General features: G+C 38.8%; 1 protein-coding gene across 2 annotated transcripts in view; it reads right to left on the bottom strand.

The window, feature by feature from the left end:
• RBBP4 (RB binding protein 4, chromatin remodeling factor) overlaps positions 1 to 16,458 on the bottom strand; it is a 23,970-nt gene extending 7,512 nt beyond the window's left edge. The window contains exons 1-7 of one of the 2 annotated variants that reach the window (XM_074217732.1): positions 16,355 to 16,458; positions 15,079 to 15,223; positions 9,079 to 9,224; positions 1,158 to 1,331; positions 594 to 709; positions 300 to 460; positions 70 to 196 (exon numbers count right to left, since the gene is read on the bottom strand). In XM_074217732.1, coding sequence (XP_074073833.1) covers positions 70 to 196; positions 300 to 460; positions 594 to 709; positions 1,158 to 1,331; positions 9,079 to 9,224; positions 15,079 to 15,223; positions 16,355 to 16,370 — 885 coding nt within the window. In that variant the 5' untranslated portion in view covers positions 16,371 to 16,458. Of the gene's footprint in view, positions 1 to 69; positions 197 to 299; positions 461 to 593; positions 710 to 1,157; positions 1,332 to 9,078; positions 9,225 to 15,078; positions 15,227 to 16,354 lie in introns of both variants that reach the window. The other variant, XM_074217731.1, reaches the window with a different exon arrangement.

The raw sequence follows: 16,458 nt of genomic DNA, 5'->3' as shown, positions 1-16,458 counted from the left end.
AGGAAATTTGGAAGAATTCATTCTATGAATTTAGGTAAGAGAAATTAAAAACCAAACAAAACACCTTACCTTATCAGCTGATCCTGTGGCAAGAATGAACTCACTATAAGGATTGAAAGAGAGACAATTTACTTCAGCAGTGTGGGCATCCACTGAGTGACTTGGTTTAGAAGTATTGTTTGACCGTGTGTCCCAGCTACAGTCAGAGGAAGAAACAGAGAAAATAACAAATTTAAGATTGCCTAAAGTGTAAGTTGGCTAAATGAGAGAAAAAGAAGAAAAAAATTAATTCTACATACATCATGAGCTTCTGATCATCAGCAACTGATCCAAAGAGAGATTCATGGAGCAGGTGCCAAGAAACATCTTCAACTACTGCTGTATGTCCTGTGAATATGGTCTTTGCATCCACTACTTTACCTTCCTTTGGAACTGCACTGATGTCCCATAAGCAGATGGTCTTAAAAAAGTAAAACAAACCTTTAAAATTTCATAAGGGCCCTCACTACCACCCATGATTCTTGTAAAAAATCCAAATCACTAACCCCAGTGTCTCACTAAGGGAAGTTTCAGGAGACGGGAAAGATACTCACATGATCATCTGATGCACTAAGCAAGTGTCCACTGAGATTTGGGTTCCACGATAGCCCATAACCCTCCTTTTGATGTCCCCGGAGACGCAAGTCTGGGTTACACTCCCCAGAAGGATCTGTAAAGGGAAATATTAGTGTTGTCATTTTGAGCCTATGCTGGGCAAAAGAAGGCCCATTGCTAATAAGTAAATTATTTTAGGGAGTTTCTCTTCCAATTCAAGATCTTCATTCATTAAATTCTATTCCCCCACCTGGCCCCCACTCTAGTCTTTCTCTCCCTTTGAAGAACACCCTTAACCAAACATGTAATAATTATCCAATGGAAATACCAAAGTCCTTTTGATTACAGAAAAGATGCTTTTTAAATAGGAGCAAAGAATCTCTATTCTGATACTGAACATAAAATGCTAAATCATGCAAAGAATAATTAACAGTTAGGCTAGATCGAAAGGAACAACATAATCCCACAGTGACTCATTATTTGGAGAACTTTTCTCTGGCACTAGGCAATTACTCCCCTCCCCAGTTGAATACACAAATAAGTTTATATGGAAAAGAGTGTACCTGGTTTCGAAGGGTGCTTGGTGTAGTCGAAAACAAGAACATCACTGGATGGAGTCTTTGTTGCAATGATACAAGGATTCTGGGGCATATAACGGGCCCTGTTCACTTCACCTTCATGGTTAATCTTGATTTCAATCTCAATTTTCCCACTAACTGAACCAAAGCCTCCAAATTCTGTAAATACAGGAAAAACTATTGGGAGGATGTCAAAGAACGAAAAAATATTACAAGAAGGCTAGCTTCAAGATATTAATATAATACCAAATACAGTCATGAAAATCTAGTGAATGTTGAAAATTATCATTTAAGACCACAAATATTATTAACTTTTAACCACAAAAGACTCAAAGGGAATGAAAACTTTTTTGAAAAGTTGTGAAACATTACAGACAGAAATATTACATATTAGTATTTTTGTTAGATATTAAGTTTAAAAGATGCTAGGTACATGAGAATCATTATTTAAAATTATTCTTCCTACCCAATTACTGACAATTTCAATTTTGTTTTCTTTTTTTTTTTGCAAGGCAATGAGGTTTAATGACTTGCCCAAGGCCACACAGCTAGGTGATTATTAAGTGTCTGAGGCCAGATTTGAACTCAGGTACTCCTGACCCCAGGGCCAGTGATCTATCCACTACGCCCCCTTCAATTTTGTTTTCTGTTTATAATTTTATTATGTACATCAATTCATAAAAATAAGAACACTCATTTTTTTCTTTCTAAAGTAATTCCACTGTCCTAAGGCAGTAGATAGTAGATAGATGGCTGGGCCTGGAATCAGGAAACTGTTGTTCAGAGTCAGGTCCAACTCTTCATTGACCCATTAGGATTTTTCTCCACAAAAACACCGATTTGTTCAGGGTCACAAGCTAGTAAATCCGAGACTAGATTTGAACTCACAAAGATGAGTTTTTTTGATTCCAAATCTGATTTCAGATACTTATTGGCTGTATGGTCCTAGGCAACTCACTTAACCTGTTTGCCTAAAAACTGTAAAATGCACAGTGGATAGAGCACTGGCCCTGGAGTCAGGAGTACCTGAGTTCAAATCTGGCCTCAGACATTTAATAATCACCTAGCTGTGTGGCCTTCAGCTAGCCACTTAACCCCATTGCCTTGCAAAAAAAAAGTTACAAAGTGCTTGGCATAGATAAATAAACTGGTTCTTAACAAGTGCTTATTCCCTTGTGTGGGATAAAAATCCACTTTAAAAAATATAGATTCCTCTGAGCAAGAAAAAAGTTTATTTTGGCTTTTCTAAAGAAAAGGGCACATTTCAAGTCTTACAAATGTAATGAATGAAGATCAAGGAGCTGCCCTGAATTTACAGTCAACCAAGATTATATGGCCTAACTCGAGCTCCTCCTCCTCCTCCCTATTGTCCCTCTGTTGACTCAGTCTTCAGAGTCATATTCTATTTGTGAAAATCTACCCCCAAAACAAAGAAAAGAATGAAAGATTTTCATAAACTATTACTTCACCATTCAGATGGTGAGAATAGCTTTCAGGATTATAACTATTTTATTGAAGTAATGTAACTTGTCTTGAACACAAGAGCCAGGAATAGTCTACCATCCTCCCATTCAGTACTTATATCATCAAACAAGAGGAGGCTTAGAGCTTCTTTGGAATGCAAGGTTTCTCATGGAAAAGTCTACTATCTTTCTAGTAGTCAGTAAAGTAGTCTTATCAAAAGTTAGCAGAGTGAGCCACCTTTGGAATACAAGGGGCTTTCTTCTAGAAATAGTTTAAGAATAATAGTTTGTTCTTTCTTCAATATTTCTTAACCCTGAGAGGCCTTCACTAGGAATATTAACCCTGAAATGGCTTTACTGGGAATATTCTACTCACCCTTCCTGGAGATAAGCAGAACTTCCATAACCAAATGTACTTCCCTAACTTTCAAAGTTAGTATGGTCCTACAAGTATCAAAGTTACCTATCTTTATGGATTACTATAAATGCTTTAAAAATCCTTCACAAATACAACTGCAAACATGAATCAATCTGTGTGACTTGGCATACCAACCATTTAAAGCTAAGTTAAATTAATACTGGAATCTTCACCTACTTTTTCTTATAGTTAAAAATATCTGTTCATTTAAGTACAATGTTGACAAAAGAAAATGCTTTAGATAAAGGTGCCAAAGTTTTCAATTGCTAAGTGAAAACAAAGACAGGACCTGATCAATAGATTGCAAAGCATCTCTGATCTCATGACACAGCCACTCTTCCCACCATGGAATAGAACCTATCTGGACACTCCCATATCCCTTCAGGAAGGTAGGTGGGTCTAATAGATACTGTGCCTATCTATATATATTATTGGATTTTTTTTTTTTGCATGCACTAATCAGTTTTGTTGATTTAAAAAATATTACTTATTATATGGAATGGCTCTTTAGTGGAAATGAGATATGCTGGAAAAAATTCTGATGCTGTTAAAAAAATTCACAAAGATATAAAAATATTTATTTTTTAAAAAGAGACTGTATATATTTTCTCCAAGACCCAGTAGAAGGCCTCCAATTCTCTGGGTAGATACTCTACCAAAGATTAATTTTAAGGAATTCTTTGGGACAAGCACACATACCCCTAAAACCTATTATGCACACAGACACAGACAGACACACAAAGACACAAGAGGTCCAGGAACAATGGCCTAATTGAAACACTGGAGGTGGGGAGTCCCTTAGAGTCTCTGAATAAAGCAGGCCAATACAGAGGAATTCTTTTCATGTTACTATGTAACTAAAGTCTAAGTGCACAGCAGTATGAGATATATACATGCCATCTCACATATTGGCATGATGATCAAGCTGGATGTGAAGGGCTAATAATCCAACGTAAGTGAGATGCTTTTTTTTGGTTCCCCAGCTTTTTCCTATCTAAAACAGGGGGATGTAATTTAATAAACACTCATTAATTTCCTACCAAGTGAAAAACTCATGCTAGAAATACAAAGGTCCTCAACTCTCTAAATTTTATAACACCTTCACCTTTTAGCTTTTGCTAAAGTCCTATAGAATGCTTTCCCCATAATAGTGCTCAGAAATGCCAAATATGCAGTGAAAACACAGGCAGGCCCGTGTCTTCCATCCAACATAACCTTTCTAAACCATCCCTTCCAGATTTAAATCAACTAAAAGGCAATGATTATTCCACAATTTCCTACCACTATAAAATATGGCCAGTGCGAACAAAGTTAAAGAAGCTCTTTTTCCACCAACAATTTTAGGAAGTTAATTTACACTGCAAATTTTATTATCTCTATTATTTAAAACATTTTACTACAAAAATACTAAAATTTAAATCACAGTTAATTAAGCAAAGCTATCTTATAATTTTTTTATTCATACAAATTAGCCATTAATGAGAAATTTTAGAAAAGGCTTTACAAATCTACTAGTAACCTAAAACAAGAGAAATCAGAGACTTAGCACAAGTCAGGAAATTGAAAAATTGACAGCCTTGACTCAGAGTACTTTGTTATAAATCTTAAAAAACCCCAACAAAAACTCCAAACTCAAAATTAGAACTTGTTGTTTTAATTTTTTTAAAGGATAGAGCTTTTAATTGAAAAATAAAAATAAATACATCTCAAATAAGACTGTTTTACAAAATACAATGTAATTGGTTGAAGAGAATGGTTTTCCTAAGTGGTATAGCCAAATTTTAAATTTTAAGCATTTCAATGTGAGCACCAACAGTAACTTCCCATTAGTCCTAGTTCTTCCTTATTAAGAAATGAAAGGCCTCTTTAAATGATCGTTTCTGACCACTTCAGCGACACTTAAATGTAGAGTTGTCAAGTAGAAGTTGCATCTCCTCTCTGTATTATCAGATGTAGATGTCTAACTCTTATCTAACTTTAATGACTGATTGGGCATTGCTGCAAACTGTGACCTGGGAAGGACCTAGCTTTGCAAAAGACCAGGGTATCTCACTGCACCTCCAAGACTCCCAGGGTCATCTCCTGTTGTCTGGATCTATATATGGTATCACCAAGATGGCTCCAGAGGAGAAAGTGAAGCTGGTGACTTAGTACAGCACCCCTCCCTCACTCAAATCCACTTCATGTGCATGTCATGGCATCATGGCATCACCTCCCTGATGTCATAGCCTTCTCTGAGAACCAAGGACAAACATCAATCAGTCCCACCATGGATTATACAAGGGCACACATACTCCTAAAGCTACTAAAATAGTAGGGGAGTAGATCATTTATACTGCCTCACAACACTTTTACCTTGGAAAAAAGTTCTGTAGAGTATGCTATGATTTTTTGCATTATGGAGGACATCTGTTGAGAATGTCAAAATGTTAAAAACAGAACTACAGTTCCATAGGGAACCAAAGGAAAATGACTACTACTCCAGTTAGAAGCCTTATTTACTGACATTTTAAATTTCAACAAGTATCAATTATGCAATTATTTTTTCTTCAAAATTTGATATTATCTTATTAATTGAATAACTGAGAGAATACTAAATGATGATCCTAAAACATAATGCTAAAAAAGAAAATGGTTTATATTAACTGTTTGGGTGTACTTCATCTAGAATGAAATTTCCACCTAAGCTCAATTAATCATTTTCTGTTTATAACATTACTATGTCCAGGTAGTTTCCACTATAAATCTATACATTCTATTTAATGACAAAAGCAGTATTTTAGCCAGATTTCACATTTTCCTTTCTTCTTTTTTTAAAGTTTTTTCAAGGCAATGGGCTTAAGTGTCTTGCCCAAGTCCACACAGCTAGGTAATTAAGTGTCTGAGGACAGCTTTGAACTCAGGTACTCTTGACTCCAAGGCCAGTGCTCTATCCACTGCGCAACCTAGCTGCCCCAAGATTTCACATTTTCACTGCCAGTGTTTCTTTGAAAATGTTTTATACAACCGACTGCCACAATTTTCCTGAAGTCAAATGGGATCAAAAAGGCTGTAGGTGTCAATCTCCTCATTAATCAACTTCAGAACCTTTGAGAGAGGCCAGAGGACTCCACTTGCTTGCTCTGGAAGATAAGAAGTTTGCCCTCCTTGGAGTCATCCAAGAAACTAGATTAATTACAAGGAAACCTCAAATAGAAGCAAGCTGCCAATATAGAGCAGGAGAAAGTGAAAGATACATGTGGTTAAGATCACAAGGATATAAGAATCAGTTCCATCTCTTTAAACCTCAAACTTTTTCCAAAAACCTCTTGCTGACTTTTGAGAGTAGTCCAAATTACTACAGAAAGCTAAAGGTTTTGTTCTGATACCAGTTACCCTTCTAGCTTTACAAGGCACTAAAAACTATTTTAATAACAGAAAAGCTAAAACTTACATTTGTTTTTATCATCACACAATAGTCAAAGTTCTGAAGATATGTGGCCCCCTTTCTTCTACATTTCCTCTTTTTTTTGAGGGCACTGCCAACCTTTTAGTCACCTAGGCTGCTAAGGTCAGTTATCCTCTCCTTTGCCTGAATTCTACCTTGACACTATCTTTTATTTAGGCCCTCTTTCACTTACATAGCTTTCATGCTAGTTCTGAGTCTCATCAATGTACTATTTTCCAAAAGCCTCCTGACTGAATTTCCTGCCTCCATGTTCTTCCGAAAGAGATACCAAAAATCATAGTCCCACTATGTCACTTGGGGGGCTCCCTAATGCCTCCTTCATTTGGCCCTTAAAGTCCTTCACAATCTGATTCTAGTCTACCTTCTTAGGCTAACTTCCCATTACTCCCTTTCACTTACACTATTCCAGTTAAACTGGCTTTCTCACTGCTTCTTGGACAAGACACCTCACCTCTCTTCTCTGGCTGTTCTCCATGCTAGAATGTTCTCTCTCTCCTCACTTTCTACTTCAGTCCCTCTTTAGCTCCTCTCAAGACTCAGTGAGCTCAAGTGAGAGATCTCCTATCTGGGCAGTATCCTGATTGTTGCTATTGTCCTTCTTATATCCCTTGCCAAAATCACATTCTGTATTGGCCAATGTCCATTTCCCCCAGGAGAATGTACCCTCCTTATTGATGGGGGCTCTCTGATCTTGTCTTTATTATTACCCCAGGATCTAGCAAAGAAGAGGCATTTAAATTGCTCACTCAGCTAATTTGACCCTTTGCCAGCGTTTAGTCCAAACTACCAGGGCTTACACTCTGAAGGTCTGATCTTTAAGAACTCAACTTTTACACCACAATGAGAAACTGGAATAGTATCCCAAAAATTAGCAGGGAAAAAAAAAAGGAAAATGTGAATAAATGAAAAGAAAAAAAAATTTAAGATGTTATAACACATGCAGGACTTCAAAAACCCAAATTTGGCAGAGGTCATCATCAAATTGCATTCAGAAAGATTATCAGGCTCACCTGATAACAGATTTGCTTTGGCCAGTGGCTCAAGACCAAGATGCACATAGCCCTTGATAAGAGTTTCTTTTGCACCTGGCAGTACTATTAACCAAAGAATTCAAAGCTGAATTGCACAATTATTCTGAAAAAGAAGTGAAATATTCTTCGGACTAGAGATAGGGGAAAATAAGTTTATCTTCAGTCCTTTGCCAATGACTCAATGTCTTCCTTTCCCAAGGGAAAGATATTAATACATCAGAAATACTTAAAATCTTATGGTCAATTAGAATAAGATAAACTGAATGGCTGACTTTGTTAATGAATACACATCATAATTTCCTGATAAATTTAACTTCTTTCACCAAGAATAGTTCCTTGCCATATAAATTATCAACCTACAGCACCAACAGGTTTATGTCTTCATCAAAAGGGTCCCAACTTTATTTTATTCTAACTGACCATAAGATTTTGAGTACTTCTGGTGTGTTTTATTAACATCTTTCCCTTGAGAAATGAAGTTGAGTCACTGGTAAAAGTTTGAAGATAAACTTATTTTCCCCCTATCTCTAGTCCGAAGAATATTATCAAACTTCAAATAATAAAGAAAATGTGGGTCACTTGAATAGGACCCTTCTGATGAAGATACAAACATGTCTGTAGGTGCTGTAGGTTGATAATCTATATAGCAAGGAAGGAAGTTAAGGATAAAAGTTTATCAAAAAAGTGTGGAAATGTATTTTTCCTCTATTGTTTGAAACTTGATAATATAAAACAGAAAGAAAGAAAACCATAGCATGCTGGTTTATACACCTCAGGGGGTAAATAAACACTTTGATGAGTGAAAATTCAAGAGATAAAAAGGCATGCCTGAAGACCTCTAACCTTTCCTATGCTGCTAATCACATCATTTAACAAAAAGAACACCAAATGGGAGTCAAGATACCTAGGCTCTTCTCTGGTTCTGTCATTTATGATTTTAATTAAGTTTACAATTCTCCAGGCCAATCGGTCTAGAAAACTGGGTTAACACTATCTGCCTTACCTATTATTTTTGCAAGGCAAATGGGGTTAAGTGGCTTGCCCAAGGCCACACAGCTAGGTAATTATTAAGTGTCTGAGACCAGATTTGAACCCAGGTACTCCTGGCTCCAGGGCCGGTGCTTTATCCACTACGCCACCTAGCTGCCCCCCATTTCTAAAAGCTATCATAAAGAGATTCACGTACCCTGTGAAGAGTTTATAAATTGTCCCATCAGCAGACAAAAGCAATCTAAGCATAGCTGAAACTTGGTATATTTCTTATGTGCCCCTACCATTATGCCAGGATTGGGTGTTGGGGGAAGGGGGGGGGAAATCAGTTCTTTGACTGAGGTAAAGGGTAAGGTAAAAGTACAATCAACTAGACATGTTTAAACTTCTCACTCTACTGTAAACCAGTAAGGATGCAGTAATTTTACTTTTCCATCCTAAAGAAGTTTTAGTATATCTTATTTCAAACATAATCCTTTTTTTATATTGTTTCCCACAACCCCTGTAGAAGTTCATGAAACAAAACACTAGAAAAAAAATTTGCCATGAATCCTACCTCCTTTCTCACTGTCATAGTGAGAGGCATCAAACTGAGCATCATCATTAGGAAGCTGCACACTAGCTATCACAAGATGGTTCTGTTCATCTGATGTGTGTGTACCCAGGACAAGTCGATGAATGCTGAAATCCTTCCCTTCAGGTCTGTAATAGGAAAGCGGATTACTCTAATTAATCTCTAAATACTGGATCTATGAAATGTTTTAAACTTAGGTAAAAAACAAAAACATAATCAGTGGCAAAGGGGGGGGAGTCTAAAGAACCTCCTGGACTATACATTCTTTTGGATTTTTTTTTTTATCATGGTGCAGGCACTTTGAACAATACTCTGACTTTATTAAAGTAATGTGGGGTGGGGACAGCTAGGTGGCACAGTGGGTAGAGCACCTGCCCTGGAGTCAGGAGGACCTGAGTTCAAATCCAACCTCAGACACTTATTAATTACCTATGTGACCACAGGCAAGTCACTTAACCCCATTGCCTAGCAAAAACAAAAATAAAAAAAATAAAGCAATATAGGGAGAACTGAAGAAGCAAAAACGCAAGGATTCATGAATTTAACAGGATAATTTCTCAGAATGGAAAGGAACCAAAAGACTGTGAGTTTAAGAGATCCTTGAAAAAGCATGCCCTATAAGAAAACTTTTGATTAAAGATCTCCACTAAGATCTCACTACTTCACTACCTCTCAAGACACTCATTTCATTTTAGTTTTTTGCTTAACTCTACAGTTTTCATGGCAATGATGCTGAAATGGTTTGTCAGGTAAGGAAACTGAGGTAATCAGGGTTAATGTGGCTTGCTGAAAGTCACCAAGATATTAAGTATCTGAGGCCATTTGAGTCTTCCTGACTTCAGACCAGGCACCCTATCTACTTTACTTCCTAGCTATCCCATTTCACTTTTAGTTGGCCGATATAGTTCATCCTTATATCCAGTCTCTGTGTTCCTTTGTACAACTTTGATGCAATGGTTCTAGTTGATCCTTCTGAGGCCAGAAACCAAATTTCATTTCTCTTCCACATGACAGCCCTTCAAATGCATACATACTACATTGTTATCTGCCCTTAAAAACATTTTTTCATTATAAATATGAATTTGAAAGATTTCTTGACTGAACATGCCAATTAGCCTAGTGCACAGACCCAGTTGAGACCTTTTAATATATTGTTCACCCTTCTCTTGGTTATCAATATTTTATCTAAAAGATGGTTGGTTCCTAGGATTGAACAATATATACTAGATGTAGTTTAAGAATGGAGAGTTATAACAGGACTATTATCTCTTATTCCTGGAAGCAGACTGATATTCATTTTCTGGATTTTCTACCTTATCACTTTTCATATCAAGTTTACAATCTGCTATGACTCTCCAATCTTGTATCTGTGAAGCTGTTTTTTGAACCCAAGGCTGTATATTTATCCTATTTGCTCCCCACTGTTAATTTCAGGTTCTCCTTTTATCTCCATCACTTAAAAACTTCTCTTCTTTGAGGATTATGCTATTCAGATCTACCATGCAATTAAAATCCTGGTAGATGTTATCCATAGATCCATTCCTTCTTCAGTGAATTTAAAACCTACCCTAAAAGTTTTCTCTCCTCTTCAACTCCTTCCCTCATTCTAGAGAATTTCAACATACATATGCTCCCTCAAATACCCAAACTACACTTATTTCTTGATCTACTCACCACCCATTTGGTTACTCCTCCACCCCACCTCAGTTACACACAAAGATGGTCATACCCTTGATTTTACCAGAATCTCCATGTTCAAGAATTCTGAAACCCCCTTATGCAATCATAATCCATTAGCTTTTCACCTCTCCTTCTGCCTTTCCTTTTTTGTTTTTGCAAGGCAAATGGGGTTAAGTGGCTTGGCCAAGGCCACACGGCTAGGTAAATATTAAGTGTCTGAGGCTAGATTTGAACTCAGGTCCTCCTGACTCCAGGGCCGGTGCTCTATCCACTGAGCCACCTAGCCGCCCCTGAAGTATAACAAATTTATAGTAGACCTAGTCAGAATAGTTGCTTGATTTTTTTTTTTTGCCACCTTCATGCAGCAACATGTTAGTAAAAGCTACAAATAGTTGGAGTGATCAAAAGACTCAAACTTAGTTGAGCATAATCAACAATATGATGAATTGGTTAGCAAGGAAGTCAACAAGGGGAGAACAATAGAGAGTGGGTAATGAAGGACAAATGGATTGGGAGAGATATTAAAGGTCACAGGACTGGCAGTTGCCACACAGGTGAAGGATAGAGTTGTAAGAGGAAAGGCAGAGGGACGGCTAGGTGGCGTAGTGGATAAGGCACCGGCCCTGGAGTCAGGAGGACCTGAGTTCAAATCTAGCCTCAGACACTTAATATTTACCTAGCCGTGTGGCCTTGGGCAAGCCACTTAACCCCATTGCCTTGCAAAAACCTAAAAAAAAAAAAAAAAAAAAAAAAAAATTTTGTTATATTTCAACTGGGCTTTCACTATTGCTAAGCAAAACTCGCCACCCTACTCTCCTCAATGATTCTTTCAAACCTTGTCATCCCTCCTCAAAATTCCCATGGCTTCTCATCCCTCTACTCTCTCAGCTGAGAACACTGTCTCATATTTTACAGAAAAAATTGAGGTCATTCTCTGTGAACTCCCACTTATCTCCTATCACTCAGAAGCATTCTCCCACTCTCACAAAATCAAATGCTTTATTTCTTACCAACGCTAACTCTAGTTTTTCAAATGATCCCATTCCATCCCATTTTCCCCAACAGATTGCCCTCATGTTCCCCACTTTCAATCTTTCCTTTCCAAAAATTTTCATTGAGTCCTCTCTCTTCTGCTCTTTGAAGCTAAACTCATTAAAAAGGCCAACTACAATAGGTGCTTCCACTTACTCTGCTCTCACTTTATTCTTATCCCCTAACAATCTAGCTTCTGATTTTTATCATTTCACTAACTGCTTTCTCCAAAGTTACTAATGATGAACAATGTTTTTTCTCATTCTCTATCTAGCTTTTCCCTCCACATCTGAACTATTGCAATAGCCAGCTGGGTAGGTCTGCTTGACTTGGCTCTCCCCACCCCAATCAACCTATTAGGCCATCAAAGTGATTTTCCTAATGCATAGTTTTGATTATGTCATCATCTTTTCCCCCTTCCCCCAAGTCCAGTGGCTTCCTATTGCCTTCAGGAGCAAATGCAAAATCAGCTGCTGGACACTCAAAGCCCTTCATAATAAAACCCCCCTTTACCTTTCTCATCACCTATCTTATTCCCCAACATATACTCTCCAATCCAATTACATTGGCCTCCAGGCTGATCATTGAATGAGATGTTCTATCTCTCAGCTCTGGGCCTTTCTCCCTTTCATGCCAGGAATGCTCTCCCTTATGAACTCTGACTCCTGACCTTCCTGGTTAGTATTCTAGTAAGCAACTTGAGGGTTGTCTTTTGCCTCTTGTTTTGTATCCCCAGCACTCAGCACAGTGTCCAGCACATAGGAGGCACTCGATGTAGATTTAGCTCAGTGTTTTATACTCTAAGACCTTTCTGAATTCTGATTCCACTGAAAGAATTACTTATCCCTCCCCCCCATCCACATGCCTTTGTCTTTATACCCATCACTAAAAAGTCTAAAGAGCTCCCTAGTCCACCAGAGGTCAACCTTCCCATCAGATCGTTCACATTTTAGATCCAGACCATTCCTGGATTCACCAAAATCCACAAGGTTAGAATCAAGGCACTATACACACCCGCAAAAAAGGGGAGCTATCTACCGTGGTAGTATTCAGTACAATGGAAAGCACTGATTCCAAACCCTGCCTCTGACAAGTCACTTTACCCCCTGGGCCTCTATTTCCTCAACTACAGAGTCTAGACTCTATCAAATAGACTTTAATGGGCCCATAATTCTGGATAAGAAAAAAAAAATTACACTTTTGTTTTCACTAACATCTAACTGAATACTGGCAATTTCTTAAATTGTAAATTTAAAACTATCGATACTATTCTGAGGAATTCAGAGACTTCATTTGGCTGTCTAAGGAGTATAAAGACAAAAAAAAATTAGGAATCATTGGACTAGGTGGTCACTAGGGCTCCACAATTAAGACCCTGCTACAAGAATTTTCAGCAAAGGTGCTCAAAAGAAAAAAGTGAAATAGTTCAATTAGTTTACTTTCAGTTGAGAAGACATAATACCTACATACATGAGTACATGTTATATAGGCTGAGAATGAAAAACCTTTGTTAATTGGCAATTTATTCTTAAAAAAAAATCATACATATTTATGTTCAAAATGAATAGAAAAAAATACCAACATAAACATATTTTAAACATCTGTAACCTCAGCAAATCAGAGTAAGGCCAAGGCTTATTAAATTAACGAAAGCTGAAATTATATAACTTTTTTGTTTGCAAATCGATTTACCAATATTTTATTCAAATCTCAGAACAATGTAAGTTCTTATCCCCTATTTCACTGATCTGGAAACTGAGGCTTAAAAAAGTTAAACAACTTGCTGACAAATACAAAACCAGGGTTAGAAGAATTTAAAACAAAGTCTGACTCCAAGTCAGATACACTTTAACCATTTTCTGCTAATACTACTTTACATTTGCTGTTAAAAAACAAACAACAACCAAAAGGGGGCCGCCAGGTGGCGCAGTAGATAGAGCACCAGCCCCAGAGTCAGGAGTACCTGAGTTCAAATTTGACCTCAGACACTTAATAATTACCTAGCTGTGTGGCCTTGGGCAAGACACTTAACCCTATTTGCCTTGCAAAACAAACAAACAAAAAAAACAACCAAAAAACCTAAGGTAAATAAATTTTTACGATCTATGGTTTTAAGTACTATACTTCTTCAGGATACTGATGACCTACAAGTTAAAGTGCTTTACTGCTATACTAAGTATAATAACAAGAAATAATTTTTGAAGGCTGATAATTAAAAAAACAAAAACCCTACAAAGCTCTCCATTTTAACATTCTAAATATACAAATGTATCTATTGTGCTGGCCAAATGTCAACAGTATTTCTGTACCTGGAGGATTTCTGGTCAGTGCATTGCAGATTATTTAGATTTAAAAGTTGGAAAGGACCTTGGAGATGTTCTAATACCAATTCTTTATTTTAGAGATTAGAAAACTGCAAGGTTAAGTGATCTGCCCATGGTACCATAAGTGCTAAGTGGTAAAGCCAAGACTTTAAATAGGGTCTTCTCCCTCTAAATCCATCATTCTTAGAATGCCAATCTATTTCAGTTTGCTACAACCTTCACAAGGCTACTCAGCTCACCAAAAAGTAAAGGCCAAAGTATTTCTTCTAGATTAGCAAACTGTTCACAGTAGAGTTAACTTCTGAGAAATTAGCCATATTATTTTGCCTCTTTCTTTCCATACACTAGTAAAAGGTATACAAATAGCAATTAACCAACTTAGATATAGCTAAGGTGGTATGGTATTGAGAGTCAGAATCTGGATTTAGTCATTATAGTAATCTCACTGAGTCCTAGTTTCTTCAACCCTGAAATGAGGACAAAAGAATTTGCCACAAATTTACCAAGACCCAACCTATGTTGATCAAATGAGACTGACTAATGAAAAGCATATTAGAAGTCTTTAAACACAATAAAAATGCTATTACTATTTTTGATAAGTTATTGGGGGTGGGGAAGAGAGGACAATGAATACATTCTGTCAGTGGAAGGGTCATTACTATGGGAAAAAATGTGGTCACAGCCACAAGACTAGGAGAGAGAGCTCAGTGGTGCAGTGGGTTGAGTGCTGGACCTGGATTCAGGAAGACAGGGTTCAAATCCAGCATGGGAAATTTACTAATAGTATAGCCCTAGGTATATCTCTTAATTTCTGCTTCAGATTCCTCAAGAGTAAAATGGGGAAAATAAAAACACCTACATCCCAGGGTTGAAGTAAAACTCTATAAATGCTAATTATTTTGATACCACTCCTAATCCCTTTATCTACTTAAGATATTCAAATCACCTGGTCACATCTGGAAGCCACTGTGCAGTTAAGCTGGGCCACTCAAGGGCATGGGTCATCACTAGGTCATAGAGAAAAGGAGTATTTTTTTTCCATATTTTATATTCTTCATTGATCACTCGTTCTTCTACAGCATCATCAAAGGCTGCTAAAAAATAAAATAAGTGGAGTTAATTCTAGGTGGAAATATTTTGAAATAATTATCCACAGTACACACTTCTTTCTTCGAAAGCTGAAGAGGAATGGGGGGGGGTGGAACAATTCTGGTAAAGGCAAGTGAGAAGGATGCGTTGCACAGCATAACCTCACTATTCTCAACATAATTGTGCAACTCACACCATCAATCACTTGGTTGGTCGGTGTGGTCCTCTTCCATGTTGAAGGACTAGTGGTGGTAGTAGTAGTAGTAGGTGTGAACCCTCCAAACCTTTCCTCTATCCCTTTTGTGTGGGACTGGGATGAACTCCAGGGCTCATTTCATCGTTTTTATGGCTGGAAAAAGCTTTTTGGAAATTGGGAAAAAAAAATGGGACTGACCCAACTTATGTTGACAATCATTACTGTGTGCTTAATATAGGAAGATACTAAGAATACAAAGATTAAAGCTCACATTCTTGGAGGGTGGGGAGAAATGAGATAGCCTCAAGTTAGACGGCACTAACAGCCTGGGAGATGGGGAAAAGTTTTTACAGTTCTGCCGTTCAGTACGGCAATGTCCAGTTTAGTTGAAGTTTAGTACAAAAATGCTTCCAAAGGTGTCTGGTAGGAGATCGGAACTGCGATGAACTTGCTAAGACGTCAGTATCAGCGAAGGAAGTGCATCCTTGGGGTAAACTCGTGGAGAAATAGATTATTAGGAGAAGAGGCTTAGGAAGCTCGGCGGGGCCGGGCCGGGCCGGGCCGGGAGGGACCCGCAACGTCAGTGGGGCATTTCTGGGGTCTCCTGGCGGCGGGACGGAGAGAAGTCGGGGGGGAAGATGTGTTCGGGGACGCGTGGGGAAGGGCGGCCGCCCCCCACCCCGGCCCCGGCCCTTCCAAGAGAAGCCGCTCTGAGGGCTGGGGCACCGGGGCCTGTGTTCCAATCCTGCCCCGGCCCTCGTGCGGCCGCGGCGGCCCCGGCGCCCCCTCCCCCACGCCCAGGCGGGGCCGCGGCGGCCCCCGGCCTCCTCCCCGGGGCCGGACGCGCAGACGCGGCCGAGAGGCCTCGGGCAGGACGGCGGCCCGGGCTCCCGGGCACGCCGCGCCCGCCACCCCTCCCTCCTCGGGCTCCCCTCACCTTCCTTGTCGGCCATGGCGGGCGCGGCGGCGGGGCCGGAGCGGCGGGCGGAGCGGCCGGGGGCTGCCGGGGTCGCGGCGCGGCGGAGGGGGGGTGAGGGCGGA

Source organism: Macrotis lagotis, chromosome 1, assembly GCF_037893015.1.
Source record: "Macrotis lagotis isolate mMagLag1 chromosome 1, bilby.v1.9.chrom.fasta, whole genome shotgun sequence".
NCBI classification, from domain to species: Eukaryota; Metazoa; Chordata; class Mammalia; order Peramelemorphia; family Peramelidae; genus Macrotis; species Macrotis lagotis.
This window is presented reverse-complemented; position numbering and strand designations above follow the sequence as displayed.